Here is a 12,461-nt window from a genome sequence, read left to right on the forward strand (position 1 = left end):
CCTTTTCCTGATGCTAGACAAGGAGCCCCCAAAGCATTTGGCTATGAATGGGGGCACAAACTGACACAAGAAATGTTTAGTAAAGAGCTGGAGGACTTCTCTGGTGGTCCAGTGGTTTTGATTCTGAACTTCCACTGCAGGGGTCAGTGGGCTTGAATGCAGCAGCTGCATAAGACTGGGGAAACAGAAACTCCACTGTTGGGGGGCACACACAAGGTTTTACATGCACTTGGACCCAGAGGAAAGCAATGACTCCATAAGAGCCTGGGACAGACCTATGTGTGGATCTCGGAGGGTCCCTGGGAGAAGGTGCAGATTGGCTGTGGCTCACTGTGGGGGCAAGTTAACTAGTGGCCAAGTTTTCAGGAAATATTAATCAGTGTGAGCTCTCCCAGAGGTCACCATTTTGGCAAGGCCTGGCCCCAACAACAGCTTGTAGGCTCCAGTGCTGGGACGCCTCAGGCCAAACAACTTGTAGGTAGAGACTCACCCATCAGCAAACAGGCTGCTTAAAGTCCTGACTCCACAGCTACCTGTAAACGTACTTCTCGAGATAGCTCCACCCACCAGTGGGCAGGCACCCATCCCTCCCACGAGAAAACCTGCACAACCCCTGGAGCAACTTCACCCAACCACAGTATGGACACCAGAAGCAAGAACTACAGTCCTGCAGTCTGAAGAAAACAGACCACAAACACAGAAAATCAGACGAAATCAGATGGCTAAGAAATACATTCCAGACAAAGGAACAAAACCTAGGAACAACTAAGTGAAGTGAAGATAGGCAGTCTGCTTCAAAAAGAATACAGAGTAATGATATCAAAGTAAAGATGATCCGATACCTCAAAAAGAATGGAGGCACAAACTGATACAAGACATGTTTAATAAAGAGCTAGGAGACTTCCCTGGTGGTCCAGTGATTTAGATTCTGTGCTTCCAATGCAGGGGTCATGGGTTCGATCCCTGGTTGGGGAATTAAGATGCATGGTATAGCCAAAAAGAGAAAAAAAGAAGCTTTTAAGAACAAAGAGATGAAAAATACATAGAAGTCAGTAGCAGATAAATGAGGCAGTAGAACAAATGAACAAACTGAAAAACAAATTAGTGGAAATCATTGCTGTAGAAGAGAAGAAAGAAAAATGAAGAGATACGAGGACGGAGACCTCTGGAACAATATTAAATGCACCAACATTCACATTATAGTGGTCCCAGAGGAAGAAAGAGAAAGGACCTTAGAAAACATTTTAAGAGAGAATGTCCAAAAACTTTCCCAAAATGGGAAAGGAGATACAAGTCCAGGAAGCACAGAGCCCCATACAGGATAAACCCAAGGAGGAACCCACTGAGAGACATTAATCAAACTAAAGAGAAAGAGAAAATATTAAAAGCAACAAATAGCATAAAAGGGAATCCCCATAAGGTTATCAGCTGACTTTTCAGCAGAAATTCTGCAGGCCAGAAGGGAGTGGCATGATACATTTAAAATGATGAAAGATTAAAAACCTACAACCAAGAATACACAGAAAGGCACTTATTCACATTAGAGAAATCAAAAGCTTTGCAGTATTCAGCACCATCAAAACAGCTTTACAACAAATGCTAAAGGAACTTCTCTAGATGGAAAAGAAAAGGCCCCAACTAGAAATAAGAAAATTATGAGTGGAAAAACTCACCAATAAAGGCATACATAAAGATAGGAAATCACCTACATACAAATCTGATATCAAAACCAGCAATCATGAAAAGAGTACAAATGTAAGATATTAGAAATGCATTTGAAATTGAGGCTAACAATTTAAAACAATTTTGTGTGTGTGTGTGTGTGTATATATACACATATATATATATAAAGAGAGAGCAATATAAAACCCCATGTTAATGGCAAACCGAAAATCTACAGTAGATACACACACACAAAAAGGAATCCAAACACAACACTAAAGATAGTCATCAAATCACAAAAGAAGAAGGCCTGCGAACAAAAACAAATCCAAAGCAATTAACAAAATGGCAGTGTTGAACATACATATCAATAATTAAAGTGTAAGTGTAAATGGATTAAATGCTCCAACCAGAAAACACAGACTGCTTGAATGGATACGAAAGAAAATAGAAGTTACTACAGACACCACAGAAATTCAAAGGATCATGAGAGACTGCTACAAGCAATTATATGCTAATGAAATGGACACTCTAGAAGAAATGGACAAATTTTTAGAAAGGTACAAGCTCCCAGGACTGAACAAGTAAGAAATAGAAAATATGAAAGACCAATCACCAGTACTAAAATCAAAGCTGAGTAAAAAAGACTCCCAACAAAATTCCATGATCAGATGGCTTGGCTGCATAGTTGAGTTCTATCAAATTTAGAAAAAGTTACCTGTCCTTCTGAAACTATTCCAAAAAACTGCAGAGGAAGGAGCACTCCCAAATTCATTTTGTGAGGCTGCCAATCACCCTGATATCAAATCAGACAAAGATACCACAAAAAAATAAGATTACAGGTCAGTATCCCGATGAATATAGGCACAAAAATCTTTAACAAAATACTAGCAAACTGAACCCAACCATACATTAAAAGGATCATACACCACAATCAAGTGGGATTTATTCGAGGGATGCAAGAGTTTTTCAGTATCCACAAATCAATCAGTGTAATATAACACATCAACCAATTGAGAATAAAAACCATATGATCATCTCAATAGATGCAGAAAAAGCTTTTGACAAAATTCAGCACCCATTTATGATGAAGACTCTAGAAAGTGGGCATAGAGGGAATCTACTTCCACATATTAAAGACCATATATGACAAAATCACAGCAGTGAAAAGCTGAAATCATTTCCTGTAAGATAAGGAACAAGACAAGGATGTCTACTCTTGCCACTTTTATTCAACATAGATTTGAAAGTCCTAGCCATGGCAATCAGAGAATGTATCTAGGTGTTTAACTGAAACCCCTTTCTCTCTGGGATACTGATAAGTCTTGGCACACCCTCAGTTACTGGGCGCTATTACAAATATAATAGGCTGCTTTGACAATCAGAAGATTTGAGAAACAACCAGGAGCTAGGGTAGGGTTGAATGCCAAGGTTCATCTGATACATGAGGCTATTCCTTCAAGACTGGGAGAGACAGTTGTTTCATCTAATGCATAGAAACCAATCCAGAGAAAAGCTGAATGAAGAAACAGACATGTGTTCCAAATGAAAGAACAAGATAAAAGCCTCAGGGGAAAAAACCTTAATGAAAATGGAGATAAGTGATTTACCTAATAATGAGTTCAAAGTAATGGTCATAAAGATGCTCCCCGAACTCAACCTCAAGAGAGGTGGAAAATACTAGTCACCGAGCTGAGGAATACAATAACATAATTGAAAAATACATTAGAGTGGTTCAGTAGTAGACTAGATGAAGCAAAGGAACTTGAGGGAAACGCAGTGGAACTTACCCAATCAGGACAGAAACCAAAAAAAGAAAAAAGTAAAGATAGCTTAAAAGACTTATGGGATGCATCAAGCAGACTGACATTCTCATTATAGGAGTCCCAAGAAGAAAAGATAGAGAAAAGGCTAGAAACTTACTTGATGAAATAACGGCTGAAAACTTCCCTATTCAAGGGAAGGAAATGGACATCCAGACGCAGAAAGCCCAGAGTGTTCCAGATGAGATGAGCCCAAAGAGACCCACATCAAGACATGTTATAATTAAAAACACCAAAAGCTGAAAGATAAGGAGAGAATCTTATAAGCAGCAAGAGAAAAACTTCTTATATACGAGTGACCCCTCCATGAGACTATCAGCAGATTTTTCAGCAGAAACTTTGCAGATCAGAAAGCAGTGGCATAATATAGCGGAAGTGTGAAGAAAAAAACTTGTAAGAAAGAGCTCTACCCAGCAGAGTTATTCAGAATTGAAGAGTTTTACAGATTAGCAAGTCTAAATGAGTTCAAGCATTGCTACACTGGCTTTAGAAGAAATATTAAAAGGACTTCTTTAGGCTGAAAAGAAAGGGTGCTAATTAGTACAGGAAAACTTAGGAAAGAATAAGTTTCACTGAAAAAGCAAATATATAATCAAGGTAGTGAGTGGATCAACCCGGAGAAGGCAATGGTACCCCATTCCAGTACTCTTGCCTGGAAAATCCCATGGACGGAGGAGCCTGGTAGGCTGCAGTCCATGGGGTCGCTAAGAATCAGACACAACTGAGCAACTTCACTTTCACTTTTCACTTTCATGCATTGGAGAAGGAAATGGCAACCCACTCCAGTGTTTCTGCCTGGAGAATCCCAGGGACGGGGGAGCCTGGTGGGCTGCCATCTATGGGGTTGCACAGATTTGGACACAACTGAAGTGACTTAGCAGCAGCAGCAGTGGATCAACCACTTAAAAGGTTGAGGCAAAAGTAGTGAAAATAATTACAACTAGAGAATTAATTAAAGAACATATAAGACAAAAAATGTAAAATATGGCATCAAAAACATAAAACTTTGTGGAGGGAATGAACATGTAGAGATTTAGAATGCAGTCAAACTTAAGTTATCGACTGAAAATAGAATATATAAACCACATGGAAAGCACAATCCTATAGCAGATAAGCAGAAGATGAAGAGAAAGGAATCTAAGCATACCACTAAAGAAACTCGTGTGCAAGTGGAAGAAAACAACAGAAGGAAGAAGAGAGACTCAATAGATGCAGAAAAAGTATTTGACAAAATTCAACATCCATTTATGAGAAAGACTCTTAAAGTGGCTATAGAGAGAACTTACCTCAACATAATTAAGACCACAGCCAACATCATACCAAAAAAGGTGAAAGGTTTTCCTCTAAAATAAAAAACACAACAGCAATGCCAACTTTTGCCACTTTTATTCAAGTTAATTTTGGAGATCCTAGCCAGAGAAATCAGTCAAGAAAAAGTATAACAAAAAGTATGCGAATTGTAATGGAAGTAGTAAAACTGTCACTATTTGTAGAAGACATATTACTATATATAGGAAACCCTAGACTCAAAAAAACTGTTAGAACTAATACACAAATTCAGTTAAGTTACAGGATACAAGGTCAAAAATCTGTTGCATTTTTATACACTAACAATCAGAAATTAAGAAAACAATCCCATTTACAATTGCATCAGAAAAAATACCTACAAGTAAATTTAACCAAGGAGGTGAAAGACCTGTACACTAAAAACCATAAGACAAATCATTTTTGAATGACAATGAGCACACACAAAGCAATGGAAAAGTATTTCATGCTCATATACTAGAAGAATCTTGTAAAGATGTCTGAATTACCCAAAGCAAACTGTAGATTCAGTGTAATCCCTATTAACAGTCCAATAGCACTTTTCACAGAAATAGAACAGAATCCTAAAATTTCTTTGGAATCACAAAAGGCATCAAATAGCCAGAGCAGTCTGGAGAAAGAAGAATAAAAACTGGAGGCATCATACTCCCTGATTTCAAATTATATTACAAAACATAAAAACAGACACCTAGATCAATGGAACAAAATAGCCCAGAAATTAACCCACACATATATGGTCAATTTTTGAAAAGAGCCAAGAATATACAATGGGGATAGGACCACAGGATATAGTGGTGTTGGGAAAACTGGTTAGCCACATGCAAAAGAATGAAACTGGACCACTATCTTATACCATAAACAAAGCTTAATTCAAAATGGATTAAAGCCATAAATGTAAAATCTGAAACCGTCAAGTTACTAGAATAAAACATATGTGGTAATCATTGCTACATCAGTCTTCTCAATGATTTTTAAAAAATCAGACTCCAAAACACAAAAGCAGAAATGAACAAGTGGGACTTCATCAAACTTAAAAACTTCCACACAGCAAAGGAAACCAGCAAAATAAAAAGGCAACTTACTGAATGATTGTTTCCCTGGTGGCTCATACGGTAAAAGAGTTTGCCTGCAGTGCAAGAGACCTGGGTTTGATCCCTAGGTTGGGAAGATCCTCTGGAGAAGGAAATGGCAATCCACTCCGTATTCTTGCCTGGAGAATCCCGTGGACAGAGGAGCCTGGCAGGCTATAGTCCTTGGGGTCACAAAGAGTTGGATACAACTGAGCAACTAACACTTTCACTTACTGAATGATAGAACATATTTCCAAATCATGTCTGATAAGGGGTTAGTGTACAAATATAAAGAACTCATACAGCTCAATAAGAACAACAGAACAAGCAGATTAAAAAATTGGCAAAGGGGACTTCCCTGGTGGTCCAGTGGCCAAGACTGCATGCTCCCAAAGCAGGGGGCCCAGGTTTGATCCCTGGTCAGGGAACTAGATCTCACATGCCCCAACCAAGACCCAGCACAGCCAAATAAATAAAAATAATAAGTAAATATTTTTTAAATTGGCAAAGGATCTGGACAGTTTTCAAAAAGAATACAAATGGCCCAAAAATGCATGAAAAGATACTCAGCATCACTAATCATCAGGAAAATGCAAAACAAAACCACAATGAGATACCACCTTCCACTTGTTAGAATGACTACTATCAAAGCTTTTTCTCTATGATCAGAAATGAAACAAGGATGCCCACTATCACAAGAAATAACAAGTGTTGGTGAGGATGTGGAGAAAAGGGAACTCTTGTGCACTGTATATGAGGATGTAAATTGGTGCAGCTCCTATGGAAAACAGTATGGAGGTTCCTCAAAAAATTAAAAATAGAACTACCATATGATCCAGTAGCTCCACTTCTGGGTATTTATCCAAAGAAAACAAAAACACTAACTCGAAGAAATATCTGCGCCCCCATGTTCACAGCAATATTTACCACAGCCAAGATATGGAAACAGACTAAGTGCCCATTGATGGGTGAGCAGATGAGCAGATGTAGTATATACACACAATGGAATATGACGCAGCTATTTAAAAAAATGAAACCTTACGATTTGTGACAATATGGATGGATACCCTTGAGGGTGCTATGCTAAGTGAAATAAGTCAGAGAAAAACAAATACTATGTGATCGCTTATGTATGTCAGCTAAAAAACAAAGGAACAAGCTCATAGACAAAACAGATTGGTTGCTCCCAGAGTTGTAGGGTGGGATGGATGAAGGGAGTCAAAGGGTAGAGACTTGAAGTTACAGAGTAAGTCATGAGGATGTAATGTACAGCATGCCAAATTTGTTGCTATTTGAATGTTGCTAAGGCGAAAGTTGTAAATCTTGAAAGTTCTTATCACAAGAAAAAAAAAAATTCTGTGGTTATATAAGGTACCAGATGTTAACTAGACTTACTGTGATGATGTATCCAAATACTGAGTGTTCAAATACATTCATAATGTATATAATGTATACATTCATAATGTATAATGTATCCAAATACTGAATCATGATGTACACCTGAAACTAATGTCATGTGTCAGTTACACTTCAGTAAAAAAAAAAATTATTAAAAAAAAAGCCAGAATTAAGAATTAGGATCTGTACATAATCTAAGCATCTGGTAGAGTTGCAGGGAAAGCTTCACGCATGTGGTTGTGGTCAGGCCAGATGCCTTACGAGGACTTTTCCAACAGCGTGGCACAGTGATTCTAAAATGTATATTAAATAGTCTTCAATTGTGAGGCAATTTTTGTTGCATTATATTTACTATTGAACCTTTTGGGGCAAAGTAGTGTTTTTTTGACACTGTTAAAGTGTAAATGCTCTAAAATTATACATCAAAAAGGAATTGGTGAACCTGTTTCCACTGTGGAGGTCTCTGGCCAGTTTGAGTCTCTTCACCTGCCTTTATTCAGTTGCTATGTAGAAGGGGCATGGTGAACAAGAGCATATTCTTATTTAAATCAGGTTAGATACTTCTCAGAAAGGTGACGTGACAGATTTTTTTCATTTTCTGTATTAAACAGACTTCTGTGTGTTTGTAGGTGATAATCTCGGCCAGCAGTACCACAGCCCACAAGAAGTCATCGGCAAACGAGGCTCTGATATCATCATTGTGGGCCGGGGCATAATAGCATCAGCTAATCATCTGGAAGCAGCCGAGATGTACAGAAAAGCTGCTTGGGAAGCTTACTTGAGTAGACTTGCTGTTTGAGCCTCTTGGATATGCTTTTGGGATGGCCCTGAAGACAGATACATGGACTCCTGAGATGCTACTGGCTTGAAACAATAAGCAGCCTTTAATCCTGCTTGGATTTTTCCATGGGTCCTGTGTGGAACTGGAGTTACCACGGTCTGCAGGAAATATTTAATGACTTATGATCACTGCACTGTCACTATAGTCAGTTCAAGATTTCTTTTACTGAGACTGATGTTGGTTAGGCAATCAAACCCTATTCTGTTAGAATGTCACATTTGAGGACTGTGCCCCCCACCCTCTCCATATCAGACCTTTTGATTCTTTTAACTGCCATAAGACAAATTTTAGGTCATGAAGAGCCTAAAACTAGTACAACATTTCTGTGTCCTTTATTCTGTGTCTAATGTGGTATATTAGCCATTCTGCCTAAAAGTAATAGTCCAGGTGTCTAAATGGTGCTAGCTCCCAGCACTGCTGCTGCTCACTCACTGGAGAGGGCCTGCTGGGGAAGCAGGAGATGAGCCCCTGAAGCCAGTATCTGACTTTCATTTCAACATGGAGAGAGGGCTTCTCTCTTTCTTTATTACAAATGGAGCAGCTGCTCTTTCATTTATTTAAAAAGACAAGTGTCAAGAGGTCTGAGGTTTCACTTGGAAGTTTGTCAGAGGATCCCACATGATTTCCCAAAGGGCATTGCTAGAGAGGGATGTCAGCCTTCAGATTCAGAGACAGACAGAAAGGAGCCCAGCAACAGAGTTGAGGTTGTAGTGACGACTACCTTTGGTTACCATGGTGGTAGGGCTGGGCGCGTCCACCTTTCTTCACACATGCGGCAGTTAGGCAGCCCTCTTATTCTGGCCACAACTGCAGTTTTTTCTAGAAATTCTCAGTTTCTGGATGATCCCTGTCCTCCAAAGAAATCAGTCTGTTCAGGAAGCATCTTAGAGGGGAGTAAATGATGTGGGCTCAGATGATCATTTTGAAATGGCCCCATTACACATTTAAGGTTTATCTTAGAGTCCACACTTAATTGCCTCTGCCCTAAAGTCCAGCTCAGCTTCAGGTCCCAGTGCTGCAGCTACAGAGAAGTCCCCTCTGGGAAAGGGAATGATCACAGAATAAGGTTGGAAGCAAATGGAAGGGGCGTGACCTCAGGGCTACTCTGGAGGAACTAAAAGTTAGGAATTGTCTTCAAAGTCTTGGTGACCTCAAGGCTAAGAGGCCTTTACAGTAATGTGCTGAGATTCTTGCACTTCAGCATGCATCAGAGTCACGTAGAATCTCATTCAGTCAGATGCTGGCCCAGCTCCAGTGTTTCTGACTCTGGATAGTTCTAGGACAGGACATGGAAGTTTGTATTTCTAACAAGTTCTCAGGCAATGCTAATGCTGGTGCAGGGACCACACTTAGAGCATCACCGCCCTGGTTTGTCACATTTTTATTCTGCAATAAGATGGTCTTGGGGTCTCCACCTCCTGCTGAGAAACCCACTCCTGCCATAAGCAGTTCTGGTACTAGAGTTCACTCAGGCCCCTTTTCAGGGGTGATGAAGGGAATTCAGGAGCATCAAAGAACCACCTGGGCCCCACCATCAGAGATTGTTTTAGCAGACAGGTGGGGCCTGGAAATCTGCATTTGTAATAGGTACTTCAGGTGATTTTGATGTTTCTCAAGACTAAGCCCAGCACAGACATTCTGGAATCATAAAACTTCGAAGCACAAATTGACTAAGACAAGACAAAGAATTTGGCTGTCCAGGACCTATGAGGGGGGTATTCAGCCTAGAAGTATTTTAGAGGCATTTTTGATAGTTCAGCCCTTTTGTGGTCAAGGAGTATTGAAAACACTTGACAGTGGTGAAGACTGTGGGAACAGTTCTCACAGGGCACCCAGAACAACATCTAAGAGTAACGGGAGTGGAGGGTATGAGCACTGGCCTCTTCCTACACTCCAGGTGTTTAGTACAGCAACGGGCAGTGGATGTGTAGAGACGCAGGAGCCTCAGAACCCTGGTCCTCTCCTCAGTTTAGAGCTACAGGTGTACAGACACTGTTCACAACCAACTTGTGAGCAACACAGGCCTGGGGCTCAGACCCAGCTCCCTCTCCCTCACGCTGATGTGGATCGTCATCAGTCTCTGGAAGACGGGCACCAGAGGGTGAGGACAGCAGCCCGAGGACACGCAGCTCTCACTCACCTACTTCTGAACCTAATGCTGCTAGGTCCATGTAGGCAAGGCCCAGAAGCACCAGCACAGTCTGTCAGGATCCCGAGAGGAGAGGACAGGTACGGGGCATTGTCCCCCCGTGGGGGGAGGCTCAGGACTAGGACGCATGCTGTGTGTGTGTGTGTGTGTGTACGTCAGAGCACCAACTGGATGGCCCTTCCTTGGGAGGAGCTGAGGTATGGTGTGTGTGTGTGTGTGTGTGTGTGTGTGTGTGTGTGTGTGTGTGTGTGTGTACGTACGTCAGAGCACCAACTGGATGGCCCTTCCTTGGGAGGAGCTGAGGTTTCTGACAGCCCACTCTGGTCACTGCAGTGCTGGCCCACAGATGGAGTCTGTGGGCCTCCTACCAACAATAGGTCTACTGCTACATGAGGGTCAAGTGCTGGCGGCGGGGTGGGGGGTGGGGGTGGTGCAAGGGGACGAAAGAAAGTACCTGAGGAAATGCAGCAACCGGGGAGGAAAGCAGAGAGAACCACCTGTGATAGGTGTAGCTCTAAGAGCACAGGGATTTCACCTGCTCAGCGCAGTAACTGCATCTGGAGCAGGCCCAGCAAGTGCTTCTGAATGAATGTGAGCATTGGGCCTTCTGGGGAAGGGGGGCTGCCACAGAAGGCAGACCCACTTCAGGATAACAGGAACAGGATGACAGTTTGTGTGTGTTGGGGGGCCCTGGGAGGGGGGTGCTGAAATGAAGATTTCTGTTTTGATTTGAATGTGAACATTAGGTGGAAAAATTTCAAGATGGTATGATAATGTTGAGAACTACATCTGTGGGCAGGAAGATCAAGTGGAAGACATAACCAAAATTCAAAACAAAGGGACAAAGAAATGGAAATAATGAGGGAGCAGATGAGAGGCTTAGAGAAGAGAGTCATGAATATAAAGAGGAAAAGACAATGGAAGGACAGGAAATAATTATAGACATAATTGAGGAAATTTTCCACAGTTACAAAAAAATACTTGCGTCTGCAGAAGCAAAGGGCCCACTAAGTCCCAGGCGGGTGTTTGGACAAAGGTATACACCTGGGCACATCCTGGCAATACGACTGAATCTCAAGGATGGAAAATTTTATAAGCATCTAGAGGAATAATCCCTTGCAAAAGGAAGGAATCCAACTGGGCTTGAGAAAGGCCCATCACAACCAGGAATCCTGAGCCCAGCCACATGATCCATCTAGCTGTGGCAGCCTGGCTGTGAGCATTCATGGTGCACCTCAGTGCTCTGATTCATGAAAAGGCTCTTTGGGGGAGGCTGGGAGTGCACAGGTTGGTGGGGGTGGGTGAGAAATCTGGCAATATTGGGACCAGTCAGCCTCTGATGCAGTGACTATATATATCCCAGAATCTTTAGGAAACTTGAGTTTGAAAGCTCTCTAGAGGTCATCTAATTTGATCACCCCATTTCACAGATAAAGTTGAAGCCCACTGGAAAATGATTGGGCTTCCCTGGTGGCTCAGATGGTAAAGAATCCGCCTGCAATGCAGGAGACCTGGGTTCAATCCCTGTGTTGGGAAGATCCCATGGAGAAGAAACGGCTACCCACTCCAAGGTTACAGAAGAGCCAAATACAGACAGAGTAAGAATTAGAATCCCTGTCCTTACCCTTCAGTTTGGTAATTTTTTCTTACACTTTCTGTAAAGTAGATATATTCAACTTTCCTCCCTTTTCTGTCAACATGCAGATATATACTATATATATAAGATTCTTCCATCATTTAACCTGGGCTTCCCTTGTGGCTCAGCTGGTTAAGAATCCACCTGTAATGTGGGAGACCTGGGTTCAATCCCTGGGTTGGGAAGATCCCCTGGAGAAGGGAAAGGCTACCCACTCCAGTATTCTGGCCTGGATAATTCTATGGACTGTATAGTCCATGGGGTCGAAGGGAGTCAATTTATTGAACATGGAGTGAACCCGATACACATCATCCCAGTCATTAAGGAACTTACTAAAGGTTCAAAGTTACTTCCATACCATCCTGAGACATAAAGCTAGTCTTTCCTTCCACTGCGAAGGGCTGGGACCTGGGACCCTTTGCTGCAGTGCTACAATATCTGCACCCAGACACAGCTCTCTTGGAGCAACAAAAGGCAAAGAAACCAAGAAACCGTATGGGGCTGAGCGCATGTGCAGTTGGAGCAAATTATGGACAAAAGATACAAAGGGACCAAA

General features: G+C 41.6%; 1 protein-coding gene across 1 annotated transcript in view; it reads left to right on the forward strand.

The window, feature by feature from the left end:
* The window catches only part of UMPS (uridine monophosphate synthetase), a 48,995-nt gene extending 40,555 nt beyond the window's left edge, over positions 1–8,440 (forward strand). The window contains exon 6 of the mRNA XM_043473193.1: positions 7,909–8,440. Within this exon, the coding sequence (XP_043329128.1) occupies positions 7,909–8,078 (170 nt within the window). The 3' untranslated portion in view covers positions 8,079–8,440. The remainder of the gene's footprint in view (positions 1–7,908) is intronic.
* Positions 8,441–12,461: the final 4,021 nt, after the last annotated feature.

This window comes from Cervus canadensis, chromosome 7 (genome assembly GCF_019320065.1).
Source record: "Cervus canadensis isolate Bull #8, Minnesota chromosome 7, ASM1932006v1, whole genome shotgun sequence".
In the NCBI taxonomy this organism is placed as follows: domain Eukaryota; kingdom Metazoa; phylum Chordata; class Mammalia; order Artiodactyla; family Cervidae; genus Cervus; species Cervus canadensis.